The sequence below is a fragment of the Dermacentor albipictus genome, chromosome 1 (assembly GCF_038994185.2).
Source record: "Dermacentor albipictus isolate Rhodes 1998 colony chromosome 1, USDA_Dalb.pri_finalv2, whole genome shotgun sequence".
Classification (NCBI taxonomy): Eukaryota; Metazoa; Arthropoda; class Arachnida; order Ixodida; family Ixodidae; genus Dermacentor; species Dermacentor albipictus.
The window spans coordinates 80,798,111-80,819,121 of NC_091821.1; the positions used below are offsets into that span (position 1 = coordinate 80,798,111).

A 21,011-nucleotide genomic window follows, 5' to 3' on the forward strand; every position below is an offset into this window, starting at 1 on the left:
TTCTCTATTCAAATACATAGGAATTTGCCAGAAGCAACGGAGCAGTTAGAATTATCTATGAAGTTGAATTAAGAGAGTTTGAATTATTGGGATTTCACTGTAGTTAGACGAATCGTCACAGGATGTCACCACCACTTTTGCCTATGTTGCCATGGCACCAGCAACTTGTTAATCTGTAAACGGTAAGAAGTTTGGATGTACGGTTCATGTGTGCACGTATGTACGCTTTGTGTGTGGTCACTGCAAGAAACCTAATGCAAACAATGCTGAACTGTCTTCCAAATGGCACAACAAGCCAATGATGTTGCACATCACCGAAATCAATCGTCGAAACTCCTGATGTAAAATTTTTTACAAATAGGACCTTTGCTGATAACTGCATCGATAGGTGCTGCTCTTTCCAAGTCGTCGCTCTCACGAACTTCCGTATTAGATTAAAATGTGCTTTAAGCTGTATGTGCTATGGTTACTTTATAGATAATCCCTATGAGCTTGCAGCAGTGTAATTTACCAGTTGTTTCAAGTTTTTTTTTTTTTTTTCAATACCCCTTTAAAATGAGGATAATGGATTTCTATGGGGAGTTCAAGGGGATCTACTTCGTTACGTCCTGTTTCGTTATGAGGTTCCAATGCATAGCACATATGAAAAAAAAATTACACGGATCAAGACTACTAGCTAGCAACTACAGTTAAAAACTTTATTAAAGGAAGCGAGGGAATGTTCCTGGCTAAGGGGTCCCAATGTTCTACTGTGTGAGGGAAGTCATTGTACTAGTACATAGATAGTAAAGCATAAGATTAATTTTTATAGGGACTATGTATGTGTAAGCAACAGTTTAGAAAAAGTTAAGAATGTTGTCTTTGACAAGCGACAAGAAGACTTAATTATGTAGTCCAAAAATTTTAATGATTCTATTTCGCAATGTGTGGAAAGCGAAGTTAACTTTAAGAGTTGTCATATCTTCAAACGATGAAGCAAACAGCCTTTCTTTTTTTTTTCACATCACACTAGTGTCGATGTTACGTCCGGTGTTTCAAGACTAACTTTAGTATAAAATTTGTACAGTCGACTCCCGTTAATATGAAGTTCACGGGGACCGCAAAAAACTTCGAATTAAACGAACTTCCAATTAAGCACAAAACACAAAAAACAGCACTTTATTTGTGGCAAAATCGAGTACTTTCTCTAAGAAAAATTGTCGGTCATCTTGCTTTGCTTCTTGCCGAATCACGCTGGTGAAAGCAAGTTCTGCAGGCTGTAGATGTGGCGGAACGCTTCTTCCGCGTTACCTTCAGCGGCAAAGAAGCACTCCGCGAGAGCAAGGCCCGCAGCTACATCGGCAGCCTTAGGTTGCGGCTCACCTTCAACATCATCGTCGCTTTCCTGGGTCGCTTCCTGGGGCCGAATAATCTCTACAATTTCGCTATCCGTCAGCGCACCGCACGTTTCGACCGCCTTGTCTACAGCGACGTAATCTTCAAAATTGACGTCCCCGAGAGCATCACCAAAATCAGTGCCGTCAAGCTCGCTTGTTGACGCTTCCTCCGCTGAAATTTCAGAGGCATCCTCCGAAGAAGCTGCCACAAAACCGCAAGCCCTGAAGCAGTTTGCGATTGTTTCTTGCTTCACACGATCCCATGCTCGCGCCAACATCTGGATGGCACTAAGCAGGCTCACCTCGTACTTTGTGGAGCTATCCATACACAAAATCATGCGCTCGAGGAGGTGCCGCCTGTACAGGACTTTAACATTCTTGATGATGCCTTGGTCCATTGGCTGCAAAACAGCCATTGTGTTTGCAGGCAAAAATGCGAGGCGTATTGCACTCAAGGCTGGCACATTCACAGGAGCACTGTAGTGATCGACAAGGAACACCTTGCGGTTCGAAGCAGCAAACTTGCGGTCCAATTTGCTTATCCAGCTCTTGAAGATTTCGGCAGTCATCCACGCTCTTTTGTTCGCCTTATAGTCCACAGGCAGTGTCTTCACGCCTTTAAAACATCTCGGCTTCGCGGCTTTCCTGATCACAAGTAACCGACATCGTTCCGTGCCAGTCATGTTTGCCGCGATCAGCACCGACACTCTCTCCTTGCTGCGTTTGCCCCCAGCACAGTCGTCGTCCTTGAATGTCAGGGTCTTCTCTGGTAGAAGCCGATAGAAGAGTGCAGTTCATCTGCATTGAAGATGTTTTCCGGTCTGTATTCGGCGAGATATTCACGCAGCTTTCCGTCCTTCCATGTGGCGCATGTTTCCTGGTTAACGGACGCCTTTTCACCACACACGCTCTTGAAAACCAGGTCATGGTGATCCTTAAAGCGCGTCAGCGATCCATCTGACGAAACGAAGTCGTCGATCCCCAACATTGCTGCAAGCGTTCGGGCTTTTATCGCAACGATGTCTCCGCTGAGAGGAAGTTTGTTGCTCCTGGCCTCCTTAATCCAAACCAGCAGAGCCCTCTCCAACTCTGGGTAAGCGCCGGTGCGCATTCGCTTCCGAGAAGTCTTGAACTTGTCGTTCACAAATGCATGCATTATTGTGCGCTTGTTCTTGATGTAGTTTGAGAGCGTGTTCGGCTTGATCCCGTACTTCCGCGCTATGTCTTGTTTGGCGGCACCTCCCTTCTCAACTTCCTTCAAAACCTCAACTTTCGTTGCCAGGTCGAGCGTGCGATAAGAGCCACGGTTTGCCATGGCTATAAACTGCACGACTAGGTACAGTCAATTCCGAATCGCCCGTGGAACAACCTAGCCTACGAGCTTCCCGCACAAAGGCGCTCGACCAACACACGCCTCGACATACGCTGCTCACGCTGCAAGACTAATCTCGCACAATCTCGCCACTGCCAGTATGCAGCGCTGCGTGCACCTATGGCACCCGCGTGGCCTCCGCGATCAGCTCCGGCCACGCGCGGGAGCCGCTTCGCCTCCCGCCGGAGTTGATCGTGGAGGCCACGGCAGCCGTAGCAATGAATAATCGCGCCGCTCCAAGAAGGATGGCGTTGCGGGCGGCTGCGGTGGCGATGACACCAACGTGGAGCACGGAACTGTTGCAACACTTGAAAAATTGCACATTCTACCAAAGAATGACGGTCACCTCGAGGATCCCGGCTGAAAATTAACTTCCAATTAAACAATATTACTGGATGAGGACTTCGAATTATCGAGCGATTTCTTCTATAGGATTACATGCAAAACTGACGGGACCAGCACTTCACTTCTAATTAACCGAAAATTCCAATTAAGCGGCTTCGAATTATCGGGAGTCGACTGTATATCATATTTCTCATTCTTCGTACTTACCTAGTGTCATCCTTTTTTACATGCAAGAAATGTGTGGTACAGTTTTTAATGCTTCAAAAGTATGTGTCTGCACTCCATCAACAGTATTGACATGACTTTCACAGTACTTAAGAGCCCTGTCACACACAAATATCTTGCACCTATGGTGCAAAACACAACCTGCCATGTGTGATGCCATTACATGTAGGTAGGGCTCTGAATCAAACAGGTGCTATTTACCTACATAGCTGTTTGTACCAATACTGCCTGAAGCCTGTTTCACATGCAAGCTACTTCACGGTGGCAGTTGCTGCCCCTGAGCGGCACTGCAGTGAGCAGACGTAGCTTCGTTTCACATGCTCCCTCTTCATGCAACGCCCGCTGCTAGCGGTGAATGCCACTTGCCGAAAGCACCCATTAGCAGTAGGTTTCCATGGTCCCCAGAAGCGGTGCTGAAGCTTCACTTATCCATGTTTCAGCACATGTAAGATGCATATTTCTTTGTTCTCCAAGACTGATCTCAGTTCTTCACTTGTTTGTGCAAAAACAAACTGTCGTAATTACCATTAACTTCAGTTTCAGTTCTTGTTCTAAAGCCTCTCCCAAATCACCTTCATCTTGAACAGTCGCAAGGGGATGACATCAAAATATGGCGTAAAAAGAGTACAAAACGGGTTTGCTAGCGGCTTTTGTTCACCAGTGCCGCCAAGCATTCCGGGTGCTTTCCAGGCGACAGACATGCAAACAGCCTTGCGACTATGCATTATCAGCTTTTAACCGAACGCTTGTCCCCTTTTCTTCTCAAGGCATTTGAGCAGAAGGGCCGCAGCCTCTTGGTTCTAGTATATCTGAAGTTGGCTTTAACCGAAAAAGCACAAAACCAAACTTTAAGCCCCTACACCTATACAGTGAAAGAAGAAAAACAGCTGTGTGTGCCACGAACAAGAAACATGGACTGCCAGTTTTTCCCCTGTATCCGTGTCCATAGGGGTCCCACCACACACAAAAAAAAAGCAGATAATGAAAGCACAACCACGCACAGTTTATTTAGCACGCAAATACAAGCTTCAATGAGTTTGTTCGTCACTGGTTGTCTGCTAAAAAAGCATTGCCAGCTCAAGCGCGCGAGATCCTCTACATGCTGACACTGCTGCTGTCATGTGCTCCTTGCATCACTGCTTGCGGATGCTCAGTCATTGGTCTTCGCTCCGGAATTTTTTCTAGACATTGGTCGTCGCTCTAGAATTTCTTCTAAACATTTCAGTTTCTATCACAGCGGCGTACGCCGCTTGAAAAACTGGTTATGGGTGAAGAGGTCAGTTCCCACCACGGCCACCATGCCGTTTCTGAGGTGAAATTGCTTGCATGTGAAACAGGCTTAAGACGGGCTGTGCTGTTGAGCTATGTTCTCTCTGTGCATTTGAATTTTCGTACTTGAACATATTCTTCAATGCTTTTAATTCCTTTAGCTATCATCTGTTCGGATAATTGTGCTCAAACCATACGAGTGTGCTGAAGGAGCACTTTGATTTGATCTGTTTTTATGCTTAGGTTGAACATAAAAAATGGTAAACTGCACAGGCAAAATTTTTTTCGAATTCTGATATAATGTGCAAGAATTTGCTGAATTAAAAATAAGTTTGTACACTTTTTAATGAAAAAACTTGAATTACACTGTTAAAAATATTTCTTAAACTCTGTGTTCATATTATATTACTAAATCTTTGCTGTGACCATTAGCATCTTATTAAATTGCTACTAATTATACATATTTTTGTACTGAATTCACTTGTTGAGCCCCAGACAAAATACCGCTTGAAGTGAGAGGCACAAAAGTAAAACAAGGTCTCTAACTACATTGAAAGTTCCATCAGTAAGTTGAGTGTCAAGATAGTGCAATTTCTTGATGCAAATTCCATTCGTTTAGCATAAAGCATCACAGTATGCTTGGGGAGCTAACCATTTTGTAGCAATAGACTGTCAATGCATGCCAGTGGCTTGTGAATGAGTAAGTTACTTTTGAGGGCCACTTGTTACGCAATCCTTAGTTGCGACTTGCTGTGTAGGTTCAGAAGTGCTATACTGATAAGTATAAGGTTTGTGTCGGCACAGTAGCAAACTTACCGTTTCTTTGTGTGCACTTTCCTCCTACAAGTGCACTTGAATACAATAGTCACTAAATCCTATTTTGCAAGAGAAGTTGAGTGAATACACTAAGCATAAAATTGACTGTCTATTTGTGGTAATGATAGGTGAAGAGAATGTGACAAAAGAACTTGATTGTTTTGTTTTTTTCCGACATGCAGAAGGCAGACAGTGACCTGGCATACAGCTTGCAAGCGGCCAAGACACGGCAGCGCATCAAGGAGGAGCAAATGCAGGTGCAGGTGATTGAGCGTTCCCAAGAAATCCAGGTGCAAGAGCAGGAGATCATGAGACGTGAGAAAGAGCTCGAGGCCACTGTGCGCCGACCTGCTGAGGCTGAGAAATACAGACTCGAGAAGATGGCGGAGGCCAACCGTAACCGCGTCATTATGGAGGCTGAAGCTGAAGCAGAGGCTATCCGAGTGAGTGTCGTTTTGACCACCATGTTTTTACCAATGCAAGTATTTTTAAAGGGCCACTAAATAAAAATACTGAATTGGTTTAGAGTGACATATTCTTTAAAAGCTCTATATTTGTGAATTTCACAGTAATAGAATGATTATTAGATAAGAAAAATGGTCACTTTCATTTTTTAATATTGTACTCAAATTGGAACATCAGTACATCACTGTCATGTTGCAAAGTTCAAAGTGTACTTTTCTTTTTTTCATAATTGGGCTGTTTTAACTCAGCACAGGTGTTCAAACTTGCTAAACTGAGTCTTTAGCTCTTAATACAATACAATGTGGTCCATCTTTATTCGATGAAAATTAACTAAGCCTTAGCTGGTGCATTGTCATGAAGGCCGCATCACCACTTTCGTTCTTGCATCTCTTCTGGCATACCAAGCCTCCCCTTGCAATGGCTCTTTTGGTATTGTAAAAGATTGATTTACTATTACAGTAAACTTCAGTTTATTTGACACCGGTTAGTTTGGTTTTTGGTTAATTGGATTCCAACTGAAAGTCCCGACTGGCATACATACATTTCTAAAGGCCTGAACTTTTGTTCTTCTGCTCCTAAAGTTTGCCTTCACTGGATAATTTGTACTTGACCAGTCAGCACACATGTGCCTGACCCCTGCGGTGACCCCCCTAGTAACCCCTTTATTGGCAGTGTCCGTCTTGTTGAAGCTTGGGGGAGAGTGAATGCGTTGAACAAGTGTCAAAATCTTCTGTCAAAAACACCTATTTTCGGCCTTCCCTAGAAAGAGCTTCAAGCAATAACCATAGCTCACAATGTCTGATTACAGTATTTACTCAATTCTAATATTTGCCTTTTCTTTTCAAGAAAATTGGGCTGAAAATTGCCTGCACAATCCAATCGGATACAAAAGCAAAGCTGCCTTCGCGACATTTGTATGCTTTACCACATAAAGCCCCAGCCACATCGGAGGAAGAATGTGTGCGGCATGCCACCAATGGTAAAACGCTGCTGCGGCAGTGCTGCCACACCAAGTGGCAGTGTGTGCCGCTATGGCAGTCGTGTGCCAACATGAAAATTTCACCTCCTCTTTTACTCTGCATGTATGTGCAAGATGCTATGTGCTCTTTCTTTGTCTGCTGACAGATCAGCACTGTGTTTACATTCTTTGGCCCTTAACGCGAGTTAGGCTAGATGATAACGTGCCGTTGCCTCTGTGATCATAATTACGTCGGTGTGCTTCCCTCTGCTGTGACGTCGCCGCATTGAAAAACAAGAATGAGGTACTGGGTGTCGCCTTCACGTCCTTGTATTAGGGGTCCTTGTACAGAATCAGATATGGCGCACTGTCTCCAAAAACTTATCCATCGGGACATCTCTGTTTAGACTCATTGTTGTAAAAACAATCGCAGAGCATGACAACAAAAAAAGGCACAGATCAGACCAGACCAAGCTATTGAAAACAAGTGGGAACAAGAGCTGATGCAAGCAGACGATAGCGTGAATCGAGTTGTCGGGCAAGTCTGCATGAGATATGTTTCCCACATACTTGTCACTGAAGGGGGTGTTCTCATTGGTCTTCATCTATGGCACGTGGCAAGCCTTGAAAAATTGATCCAGGACCAATCACTCCCGTGGTTTGAAAAAGGTTCTGCCACATGCGTTCTTCCTCTAGTGTGGCAGGGGCTTAACACTAATGTATTGCAGCAAAGCTCACTTTAAAACGTGAGGTGAAGCTGAATTTAGAAAAACCAGCTGCTGCTATCCAACATACATTAGACCCTTGCCCATTTTCTTGAAAAAAAAGACTTTAATATCGTTTCTATGCTAGTTTTCTGCTTTGTAAACATGTAAAGTGGGCGCATTTGATTTGGGACGTGTTAGTATCAGACAAACACTGCCAAATAACTTTTAGGATATGTGGTGCTAGGTTAAAATTATTGGAAAAAATAAGGGGAGACAGTGTTAACCTACTCTGCTAAATTCTGCTGTGCTGCTTTGCTAAACTGTCAAGTAAACCTGTGGTGTTTTTAGCTTTTTTCTGTGTTTTGTTCAATTCGGCGCCCAATTCGATCACTTTCGTCAGTTTCGTCATTGTCAAATTGATGAATGTCAACTGTATACAGCTCAAATTATTTTTCTTTGGTGTCCCTTTAATTAACTGCAGCATCACGTTCTAACCCCTGAGAGTAAGGGCAAGTAAGGGCTGTAAATGTCGTCGTCCTGCCCCCTCTTCCCTATCTTTTAAGTTGGTTCTGCATTGCTTGAAGGCATGCAGTGCTGTAGGCCAAAGACCAAAGTTGGAATGACCGGCTATTCGCCGGCCTCTCAAAGAGTGGCTGTTTCTGGCCATTTTTCATAGCTAACAGCACATTGGAGGCTATTTTCTAGTTGTTTTGGGTTTCGCAAATTAGATGTACATATTTTTCTACACTTTCAGCAGGGGTTGTTTATATAACAATGGAAAGCTTCCTGCTCGCCAGACTCTGCTCTAGTTGTTGTAGCTGTTGCAACCAGAGTACCGGGATCGAAAAAAAGCATGCAGGCTTCTGAGTAGGCTCATCTTTTTCAGCACATGTCCCCGAAAACTGAAGTGGAACCATTCCATGGTGGGCTTAGTTTTCGAGAGCCAAATTCAGAAGGGCAGGAGGCGTTCTGAGTGAAAAAAATGCAAACCTGCACCCCACATTCCTGCATATTTTAAACTTTTTTATGCTCACTTTCCAGTTTCTTTTGCTGAATCTGATGCCGAAGTGTTTCGTAAACAAGGTAAATCGAAACATTTTGTAAAAGTGATGCAGCAGATTATAGAGCAATATTCTTGCAATGCAGAGCACACTCAACAAAATACGAAAATGTGTCGAACACCAGGCACTGTGGAGTGCCAAACAGGCGGAAGTAAAAAAGGTTAAGACATGCAACATTGCAGTGGCTGAGGCACATAAGGACGTGCCGAGTGTCTCGCATAGCCCACTTTGACATGATCAGGTAGTGTCTCCGTGGAGAAGCTTGATGCATGTAGAGTGGTCTAAGCTATGAAAATTGATGATCTTCACTGTTGAAGACAGAATTCTTTAAAACTCATCTTGGATGTTATCACAACATTGGAAATGACACCTGCCCTATTGTGACCACCCTGCTCAATGAACAATTGCACTTTTATGTGTCCTAGTATGCACATGGCTTTCATTTTTTTCTATGGTGGCCTGTATCGCTACTTTCTCTGTTGTTCCTGGTGTTGAACCCCGACTCATGCCAGGACAGTTTATTCCAGACATAGCTCGTCGTCTTCATCAGAGAGCTCATGGATGCACGCACCATGCCGATGCGCATATGCACAGTTCCGCAGTGGGTGCGATACGGCACTTCCTTCTCCTAAAATCTGTCCGGGGGTTTTCTTTTCCGAGTTGATCGTCTGGGTAGGCTCGGGTCTTCCTCAGTACTTGCAGCTTGGCCTGTACTCGACCATATGTAACTTTGCTCGCAGACTTCATCTGTCTATAGTTGATCAGGTTGTGAACCTCCGTCACTGTTCTCCATTTCACTCTCCCTTTGTTGTGTTATGGCGGTCTCCTGCTGAACTTTTCGAAGGCTCACCTTGATCTAATTGTCGCCACTGTTCTCCGCCTTCTGTGTCGACCGTGATCGTGCGTCCACCAACAATGGTAGTCACTGTACCAGGCAGCCATCTCTGTCCAGTGCAGTTATACTGTCAGGACCAAATGTGTGTTCTGGGAGGAAACAGGGTAGGTGGTGCTGAGACCCGACTCCTGACTGGATCTGGGAAGTAAGCACTTAGAAACATGGATGCTTTGGTGTGGGGGAAAATTTTTTTTTTCACATTCCCATAAGGCCCCCCCCCCCCCCCCCCCTCCAGGGCTACGCCCCTGACTCCCGAGTACCACACTCACTGGCGAGCCAGTGTTGATGATGATGCTCAGCCTCCACTTTCCCCACGTCAAACCTTGTTTGAGAGGCCACGACATGGCTCTGTCAGCCGTGCGGTGCGCTACCAGGGCAACCATAAATTCTCCTTCACTCTGGCTGCCACCTTCATCCACAGCGTATGTACCTGACATCCGGAAACGGACCCTGTGACACACCCTAGCCAGGTGTCCTTTCCGGCCGCACTGTCGGCATTTGGTGCTTCGATGTTGACACCGGTTGGGATTGTGCAGCCCGTGGCATTGTTTGCACAGAGGGTGACTGCTTTCCACTTTGCTGATTGGTGTTCCTGGCTTCCAGCACTGCTGTGGATGCAGGACATTAACGATGTTGCTTCCGTTCCCCATGCTATTCTCCTGCCTGTCTCGGACGTCTTCTCACACCTTCTTGGAAGCCCTGGCAAACTCTTCAGCCTTTTCCAAAGGCAGCTTGTGACACGTCAACAAAGAAAACCGTGCGTTGTCGTCCCGGATACTGTAAACAATGTGGTCTCGTAACATATGATTTATCATGCTACCGAAGTTGCAGCTTTCGGCAAGCCTCCTGAGTTCAGCGATTCCGTCTCGGACACTCTCTCCTTCATTTTGCTTCCACATAAAAAATGCGTAACTGGTCGCAATTTCATTAGCCTGTGGTTGTAGTGATCTTCCAAAGAAGTCGCATCGTCATAGTTTAAGCTGTTGACCGAGGTAATAGGATGATGTCCTTGCAGAACACACATGAAGCTGTCGCTCAGCTAAGATATCAGCAAGGTGCAGCGCCTCGCGGGATCTGTTACTTCATGTCCTTCAAAATATGCTTCCAGGCATATGTGGTAGGGTACCCCAGCTTCCCACAGTTCCATCGAAAACTGGTGGGCGAGATGCCATGCCTGGGTGTTGTCTGTCTTCAGCAGAAGGTTATGCCGGAGTAGAATCCCATCCTCGTTGCCATTGAAGTGTTGCCCAGACCCTGACTCACGCCAGCACTACAAGTAAAAACAGGATCTATTCCAGACAGATCTGGTCGTTGTCTTCAGTCGGAGAGCTCGTGTATGCACGCGCCGTGCCGATGGGTGTTGAGATTCTGTCTGTATACAGAATTTAAATTCTTTGAGATGTCAAGAGGCACATTGGCAATCATGCAAATTGTTGTAGGCGGTCCAGCGGGGTCCTGCTCACTTTGGTCTTTAGTTCTTCTGCGTGTTTCCTCTTCATTCACTTAGCTTCCACGATAGTGCAGTCATTGTAGTCCATGGGCTCGCTGTTGCAGAAACAGGAGCCAGGCACCATCATGTCAATGTGGCAAGCCTCACATTATAGCACTGTGTCCTAGGTGCATAGACATGTTCAGCGCAAAAGATGACATACTTTCTGTCATTACTTTGGACGGGTTCTCGTCCAGGAAGTGCAATTAAGCCTCCAATGTAACAAAGCTATCTGAGCAAGGCAAGTATGCTTGCTTCACTTCGTTTTCCCTTTAACCTACTGTAATAAGTATCACCAGCACTTCCCTTATGATTGGCTATTCTGCTTGTGTTATTAGGAGTGTGTGAAGAACAAATGCAATTCTTTTTTTTCGAATTCATGTTTTTTGAAAAACTCGCAATTAAATAAGCGTACAGCCCATCAGGCTTGGTGTAAGGAGCCAAATTCAAATCTTTAGATGAAAAGAAATGAAGTATAAAAGTGGGCCTCTTCGATTTTTGGAGTTCTGGCAGCCTGCTGGCAGCCAGACAGCAGCCAGCTAGTTCCAGTCCCGATAGGAAGTCATGTAAGCTGGAATTCAAAGGCAACCAGAAGCTGCCCGAAGTTTGCAAAATCAAACGCCGAGGCAGCTGGCCGTGGAATTAAAATGTAAACATGCTACCAGCATGTCAACGGCCGGCGAGGCCGGCGCGCACTCGGCGTAGTCGGCCCATTTATGTGTTGCCAGCTTGAAAATATATATAGTTGCATATGGGAATACGATCACTTTTGCAAGATTTCACTCGACTCGGCACAGGACGCACAGCAGGCCAACTGCACTTTGCACAGCGCAACAGATGGCCTCTAACGGGTCCGATGCCAAGACTCAAAATCGCACGTGATTGCATCCTCGAAAACGATAGCTCGAGGATCCCGGTTCACAGCGATCACATTGCCCACCGGCGACATTGGTGAGTTGGAGTTGTCATTACTTGACAAGACATGAAAAAGCAGGATATCGGGTACGTCTTCTGTGCATAAAATTTCATGCTGACCTGTTTGGGCTTTGATTTCAGAAAGTTTGTTTCGGCTGATGGTGCGTCTCTTTTGATCTCCAAGAAGCTGGGGATGTGGCTGGCATATAAAAATACACGCCGCCTTAGACCAGCAAAATGTGTCACGCGAAAATGAATGTTGATTACGATCCTGAGAGCAATAACCTAATGTGTGCCTATTACTCAACCAGCGCATTCTTAACATCAGCGACATGCAGTTGGAACACATATGTTTCGAGCTGCCACCCAAGCATATGACGGAGAGACGGAGCGAACATGGGATAGCTGCAGCACCTTCGCTTACTGTAGAAGTAGATATTGCCTCATGTATATGAGAGATACGTGCAGATGAACACCACCAGAGAAAGATGAACCGAAAATTCACTGCAGTGTGTGTGAATGAACGTCTACAACTTGTGGGGAACACGATCATGCTGATAACATCCATGCATGAGAGTGCGGCGTGCTGTTCACTGCCGGGAAGCCTTCACGGGACACACACACACACAAAAGGCGCGGCAAGGCATCTTGGTCCCATTAGTCCATAACAATTTGTTGTATTCTAGACAGAGCACTGTGATACAACACAAGCTAAAGGTCACTGGTGCCTTTCTACAGAAGGGCACAGGTAAAGTGCTGTATGCATCACAAATGTGGGTGTGGTTTGCACAACACACCATTGCCATCTGAAGTTATTGCAGCATCTTGTGTTACAAAATAGCATGCTTAAAAATTGTGTGGCCAGCGACTCTGCTTACAGCCAAATGCCATTGTAACAGTCACATCACAAATGAAAATGCCTTCATTATATCTAAAATTCGTTATAAGCATATTTATTGCACATGGAAATCTGCAAAAAACATCTTATTAACTTCATTATAACCAGTCATTCTTTATATCTGTGTTCATTACATCGAGGTTTGACTATAGTACAGAGCTGCAGTACCCTGTGCCCACCACTGTTACTCTGACCCTTTGAAGCAGTTAAAGGGGCCATGACACCAAATTTTTTAGTTTGAATTATGCAGTTAATGCTGAACTGTGTACCTCCCACAGCAAACTGGAAACATTTTAAACAGATTCTGTGTGGTATAAAAATTTTATTTGAATATTTTTTGTCCCAGTTGAACTGTAAAGCAGTCTGGCAATGCTTACTGGTGATGAAATGAAATGACAACCTCAGCAGTGGCTCTCCCTCAGTGTAACAGGAGCCAATCTCAAAGGCCATGACTGTATTCCAAGCACTGGAAGCACTCGGCAGGAGCTGGAAATGTCACGGTTGCCAGGCGTCATTTCATTTTTACCTGCGCATTTCTGCAGGTGTTTGGTTTGTTCTGATTTTATCACGCAAGTGAAAGAATTGCATTGCTGAGCAAGGCATCCATTGTGGTTTTGGACTTGTGGGTATGGATGTGCCATCCACTCCAAAAGCCATACCAAAATATTTTTGATGGTCGCCTTGGGTGGGGGGGCTTCAAGGTGGCTATTTCAAATTCAAATTTAGACTTAAAATGTGTGCTCAGTCCGGCTTACCTGTTTCTTTTTTTACCCCTTTAAATTTCTGAGCATACAAAAGGGCATTGCTTCCTGCCTACCTGCCATTGCTTGCTTTCCGAGTGAACCTGAATGCTTTTATAGCAGAAAGCAATGGAGTTATTATGCCAACAGCTGGATGTATAGGATGCATTCTGATGCATTTATATAACCTTCCTTGCTCATGCGACAGCTTTCTTGTTTTTATTTTGCTGCTGCAGCTGAAGGGCGAGGCTGAGGCATTTGCCATTGAGAGCAAGGCACGGGCTGAAGCAGAGCAGCTCATCAAGAAGGCGGATGCATTCCGAGAGTACAAGGAGGCTGCAATCCTCGACATGATGCTGGACACACTGCCAAAGGTCAGTGCAACAGTCATGCCATGAATTTTAGAAATGAATTTCAGTGGTAAAATTTCTATACGATGCCAGTACTGCAGAAAATGTTTCTTTTTTTCCCTGTGTTGTCTCTTACAAAATATCTGGCTAAAATTTTGTGGTGGTCAAGGCCATGGGTATATTTTGAATTCACTTGTCGCACAGCCAATTGTGCGTCATGTGTTGTTGCAAAGCGTAGATTAAGCTTGCAAGCACGGCTCAGTTCAGCAAAGCTGTCAATATAGGCTGTGTTGCGTAAATTTAATTTGGAGCTTTGTCTGCACATGAGCTATGCTGTTCCGTCTTGTAAGTAGACGTAACTTAGTAGTTCACTGTTGTTGCCAGCTGATCACCCCCAGATTCGAACACCACTTGATGCACACAGTTGTCCCTTTAAGGCCTTTAAGGCAACGCGCCTCTTTGACCTCTGCTTCACATAGACGGCACTTCCAGACTGACCCACCTGGAGGAAACTGGCAGTCGCCTTTTCCTATCTTTCTCCTCAAATCTTTGTCTTTCTCTCTCACTTTTCGGCCTTTCCTGTCATCTTCTCTCTTCGATTTACTTCCTTTCTCCTTGGTGGCAAGGGTTAACCCTGTGTGGCTATCCAACAACTTTGGGTCCACATATTTGGTTATAGTGATGGCGTACGACTGGCGTTGTGCAGATTTGTATGCAAGCTTTGCTGCGTCCCCTCGTTGGGCTCTGTGGTGGGCGATTGGCACTGTTGCCGAATGTTTGTTTTCATGGAAACTTCTTTTCCTCTGCTTTCTAATCGCCCTCAGAAACGAGGGCGCATCGAAAATATCTTTGTTTTTGTAATCGTACACAGAGCTTTCCCCGCTTTCACCTAATCCACTCTGACAAACCTGAAAAGACGGAGAGAATGATCTCGCCCTTCGTCGTCTTGAAATCTGACAGTTTTCAGTCCCAGTTACAAAGCATCGAAAATGGCAAGTGGTGATGTTCTTCTAGAGCTCCGCGATCAGAAACAATGTGAAAAACTGCGGAAACTTGTATCTTTTGGGTGTTCCAGTAACAGCCATTTCACAGCATACCATGAATACTTCCCGCGGCATTGTCTCCGATGCTGACATGTTAGAATTGTCTGAAGCTGAACTTCTAGAGGGTTCGGATGATCGGAACGTGATCACTGTCAAAAGAAATAAAATGAGGCGTGACAGAAAAGAAATTGATACCAAGCACCTAATACTTACATTTGGCTCAAGCAACCTGCCCGACACTATCGGGACAGGGTATGTGAAAATCAGTCATACAGTACATCCCAAATCCTCTACGATGCTTTAAGTGCCAGTGATTCGGCCGCAGTTCACAGAACTGCCGAGCCAGTCAGACTTGTGCAAAATGCAGTGCTCACGAACGCCTCCCTGAATCATGTCAAAACTCACTACACTGTGTGAACTCTGATGGGGAGCACACCGCATACTTGCAGTCCTGTCCATTGTGGAAGAAAGAAAAAGAAATAGTAACGCTGAAAGTAAAAGAGAATACAGTCAAACCTCGATATATCGAACACGGATATATCGAATTATTGCGTATATCGAACACTTTCTATATCACGTGGAAAATCGCATGCATTTTTAATTTATTTCGAATGGGGCTGGATGTAAAATGGATATATCGAACTCCGCCGCCCCAGACCAAGTGCGCTCTGTTGACAGGAGGCGAGCTTTCCCGCAACACTCTTGAAGATAGCGGCGGCGCGATGGGTGTTCCAGACTGCTGCGTACGACAGCTCTCACATCGGTTGCGCCGAGGGCGCCATTTGAACGTAGCGGCGTACACACGCGGCGGCTTGGAGCCAGCCACGGCCGGTCTCGAGGGGAGCGCGCGCTCCCCTAGAGACCGGCCGTGGAGCCAGTTGCAGTGCTTTGTCGGTGCTGAGCCACACAGCATGTGCATTGAGGACTTCGTTGGCGGTGACGACAGCACCGGAACAGTGGCGGAGTCAACAGACGTGGAGATCGCGGCAGAAGTGACTGCTGAGTGGCCAAATGAAGACGCTGCCTAGGCTGATCCAGCAAGCGCTGATGTTGCCCCGCTCCCGACTGCAACTGAGGCTGTGGCTGCTTTGGCCGTTGTACGCCGCTACTGCGGCGCAATAGAAGGCACTGGACCGTCTCTTGTGGACCGTTTGGACTATGTTGAGGACGCCGTGGTCAAGCACGCGGTTGCCAATATGAAGCAGGCTACGCTGCTTCAGTACTTTCAGCGAACGAAATAAATACTTTGTTTGAAGCTTCATGCGAGTATCTATTGCGCCACGATTGGTTCATTGATTGATTTGTGCTAGTTTTTGACGTGTTTTCTACGTGATTTTATATATCGAATTCTTGCTATATCGAACTATTTTGCGATCACCGCGCTGTTCGATATATCGAGGTTCGACTGTACTATATCATTCAAGGAGGCACGCAGGCAGGTTTCATACCTGCCCAAGAAAAGCTTTGCCGTGGCGCGTCAGGGGGCAGCGCCATAACAGCCCCTGGCGGCTGTCCAACCCACACGCAGTGAGGCGGCAGTGATGCCATCCCCCCTCCCCCCCTGGCGGCTGCAGCTAGCACTGCTCCACTGCCTCAGTAGAAGGGATCATCAACCTCCAGGCCAGTGGCCTCGAGGGTCTTGTCTACCAAGATGAGGCCTTCGTGTCAAACACAGCGCTTGCAAGAGCATGTGTCTAGCGCCTCTCAAGAGGCGATGACACAACCACCAGCCACACGGCACCACCAGCGCCTAAGGAGCGGCGAGATTCTCGCGATCACTCCAAGAAAGACAAAGCTTGCGTCATGCCGCCTGGAAAAGGCCCATGAGCTAATCTTGGTCTCTTAAACACGCAGCTTTTAACACACAAAACACGTATATCATAATGGAGACAAATACTACAATGGAGTGGTAGAGGGCTCATTCATAACCTCGACGACATTATAGAATTACTACATACACAATCCAAAGTTGCTGTGTATTCAAGAGACACTACTGAAACCTATCAACACAAATTTTTTTTCATAATCACAGCATCTTCCAAAAAGACGTGATGAGGCTAATGCTTCCAGGGGTGTAGCCATAGTAGCAGATAAGTTTGTGGCTTGCCAGCATGTCACCCTTCAGATGCCCCTTGAGGCAGTATCAGTTCAGGCTCTTCTTTTTAATAGATTGGTCACTGTATGTTCCCTCTGTATACTCCCGAACCGTCATCTCGAAAAAACGGACTTCTATAACCTCATTTATCAGCTTCCCAAACCTTACATTCTTGTAGGAGATGTTAATGCTCATGACGTGATATGGGAAGACTCGCGATGCGACGCCAAAGGTCGACTTACTGAAAATTTTCTTTTAACCTCTGGTGCGGGCCTCTCAAAGGGAAGCTGAAGAGTCTGTCGAATTCAATAGGACGCTCATATACGGATGCGGGAACCTTTTAAACCATGTAGGTAAAATTTGGGGTTTTGTTTTCAATTAGGAGCGACGTAATCGTCGGTTGAAATTGCGCTGTAGCTCCGCCCCCCTTTGAGTGAGCGAGCGGAGCGGAGACCGGAAACCGCGGTGTTGTGACGTCAACTCTGCTTCGTTCCTTCGCAGCGTCTGCGACCGTGCCTGACCGCGCTTGTTTCTGCGTGCGTGCCATCGTAATCTGCTTCGATCGACCCTGCATTCCTTTGTTGGTGCGTCTGCGTGTATGTAGAGTGGTAGTCAACGTGCATGGTAGTCAACGTGCGTGGTAGTCAACGTGCGCGGTAGTCAACGTGCGCGGTAGTCAACGTGCGCGGTAGTCAACGTGCGCGGTAGTCAACGTGCGCGGTAGTCAACGTGCGCGGTAGTCAACGTGCGCGGTAGTCAACGTGCGCGGTAGTCAACGTGAGTAGTAGTCAACAGATGAAGGTCACTACACGTACTGCATGAACCGAGAAGCTTTTCACGCGTTTAAACCGTCTTTGTAGATTGCCGACAGCTTTGGACAGCGCACAAATGCCGATGATCGCATCCCCGCTTACGTTCCACGAGGAGGCATGCAGGAACACAACACTACAGTTGTTCGACCGGAAACTAGCTCACTAGATCGGCGAAAGATCAGCGAGATCACTAGATCGCTTTGCAAAAAACGTACTCACCAAAGAGCATTTCCAACACGAGGAGATCCCAAGACTTTGCTTTCGTTCGCGTCGAAAGCACTGCTCGCACCAGCATCGTTTGCTTCTTCGAGAGGCCGGCTCTTCACATTCGGCTCGTACATGTAGGGAGTAACGCCGAACTCCTCGGAAAAACGCAGTCTCTCTAAATTTTCCATTACTGTCTCAGAAAAACAGCACCAAAACTACCTGGCACCGCGCTTCATGTGTAGCGGCAGCGGTCGGCAGCGGCAGAGTTGACGTCATGAGGCGCACCGACCAATGACTGGCGGAAACGAGTCGCGCGAGCTGGGCGTGTCCGCTGCTGCACTTTTCGTCGAAATAAAATATATTTGGGCTTTCTTTCGCTCAATTTCGATACGATATTCGAATTCTGAGGGTTGAAAACCATTATGTACAGATGTTCACTCATTTTTTCTGGAAAACCTTTCAGCTTCCCTTTAAATAAGAAAGAACTGACGTATTATAATCCATGTCATAAAGCTGCCTTCGTAAGCTTTTTGAGAAACTGATCCAATCGCTGTCTCGTACATTTCCTAGAGTCCAGCTAAATGCTTGACCCATTTCAATGTGGCTTTAGGGAAGGGCGACCTGCAACAGACCATCTCATACACATCGAAGCAAACATTCGCGATGCTTTCATATAAACAATCCTTTTTGTCAGTGTTTCTTGACATGGAAAAGGCGTACGATACAACCTGGCGGTACGGAATCTTGCGCGATTTGTCGGCACTGGGCATCCGCAGCATTATGTTAAACCTTGCAGAAAGCTACTTACACAACCATACATTTCGGGTGAAAATTGGTAATGCACTGTCGTGTACATTCATACAGGAAACTGGGGTACCCCAGGTTGACGTACACAGTTCCACGCTCTTTGTCGTTAAGATGAACACACCTTGTACATCATTACCACCAGCTATTTTTTATACCGTCTACATAGATGACTTAGAAATAGGTTTCAAATCCTGCAACCTTACTGTGTGTGAGAGACAGGTACAGCAGGGCCTAAACAAGGTGTCCAAATGGGCAGACAAAAATGAATTTAAGGTCCACCCCCACAAAAAGTTCTTGTGTTCTCGTTACAAGAAAGAGAGGCCTGGTTCCAGATCCTTTTGTAGAGCTGTGTGGACAACAAATACCTGTCAACAAAGAGCACAAATTTCTAGGTGTTATACTTGACTCCAGGCTTACTTTCATTCCACACATAAAATGTCTTAAAGCAAAATGTCTAAAAACAATAAACTTACTTAAAATCTTATCCCACATAACATGGGGTAGTGACAGGAAATGTTTATTGAATCTTTACAGGAGCCTAATTTGATCACGATTGGACTATGGTGCCGTGGTATATCACTCTGCTGCACCGAGCACGCTAAAGATGTTAGACTCTATCCACCCCCCGCCACGAATAAACATCATCAATCAAGACTCTGTCCACCATCTGGGTATCCGCCTGGCCACTGGCGCATTTAGAACAAGCCTCGTCAAAAGTCTATACATAGTCGAATGAGTGGTCACTCCATTTTCAGAGAATATACATCAGCTTCACATATTTTCTCAAAGTACACTTTAATAAGGAGCATCCATGTTTTACAACCGTTAATGACTTGATGCGTGCTACAATTTTTCGTAATAGACCCTCTATGGCACTACCTTTCTCACTGCATGTGAGAGAACTTAGCGAAGAAATGGATGTCCCAATTCTCGAACGTCTCCTATTGCCTCCACCTAAGCTATTGCCACCCTGGGACTGGCAGGTGATAGAATGTGACGTATCCTTTGTTGAGGTCACAAAGCCCCTGAGCTTGAAATCGCTATGAATTTCTTAGAACGTTAATCGAAGTACTCTTGTTCTGAATTCTACACCCATTCATCAGTCGCATGCTGGAGTGTCTTACGCAGCTGCTCGTCCATCTTTCCCTGAATCAGGTGTATTGAACCCCCATACAAGTATCTTTACTGCAGAAGCCTATGCGGTACTGTCTGCGGTTAAACGCATTAAGAAATTAAGACTAGAGAAAGCAATAATCTTCATGGGCTCGTTAAGTGTGGTAAAAGCACTAATATCCTTAAGAAAACAGAGAAATCCTGCTTTCATTGAGCTTTACTCTTACTTGTGCAATATTTATTCATCTCGTAGACATGTGACAATATGCTGGGTTCTTGGCCATAGATGCATGAAGGGTAATAATGTAACAGACCAGATGGCCACATTAATTGCATTGCAAGCTATTAATCCTACCGCATGCATTCCTACCACAGATCTTAAGAGAAGCTTTAGCTCGGACCCAACTCCGACACGGCCTATTCAAATGATGTAAAATGCAAAAACGCTTTCCTGAGATAACCCCTGGACTGATTTCATTGAAGTTTGTTGTATTTTAGAGAGAAACTTAAATTCTAGTGACTGTTGGAAGCGGAATTTCGATTTAGGCTATAAATTTTACGAAAAAGATTTTCAAAAAGTCGATAGTCTGAAAGAAATAGTTGCACGAAGTTTATAAATTATTAGATCATTCAAAGCGGACAAATTCGATATGTCAATTTATATCTTGCATGAATTTGTTACGTTATGTACAAGGGTTCTGCAAAAGCTGTATTTCTACATTACTCAATATTTTTTAGACTCATGTGTAACATACCAATTTTGTCCGCTTTAAATGTACTATCAGTTCCAATTCACAGAATTGTGATATCATATTTGCTTGCTGAGCTAGAGTTGTAAATGTCATAGTTTCGTTTCCTGAATTTTCGGTTTTCGTCAATGTTTTATAAAAAATTGACAATATGAAATTAAAATTGGAAACCAACAGTCACTAGATTTGAAGTTTTTGTTTTAAATGCAACAAAGCTCGTTAAATTTGGTGCAGTGGTTGCCGAGAAGAACAAATTCTCCTTTTACATGTATTTAGATATTAGCACCTGAGCTAAAGCTGCCTT

At 45.3% G+C, this 21,011-nt stretch overlaps 1 protein-coding gene across 1 annotated transcript in view; it reads left to right on the top strand.

Annotated features, from left to right (window-relative positions):
* Window positions 1–21,011, top strand: part of Flo1 (flotillin-1) — a 98,176-nt gene that overhangs the window by 36,502 nt on the left and 40,663 nt on the right. Inside the window, exons 8-9 of the mRNA XM_065439113.2 lie at window positions 5,586–5,846; window positions 13,768–13,905. Of these exons, the coding sequence (XP_065295185.1) occupies window positions 5,586–5,846; window positions 13,768–13,905 (399 nt within the window). The remainder of the gene's footprint in view (window positions 1–5,585; window positions 5,847–13,767; window positions 13,906–21,011) is intronic.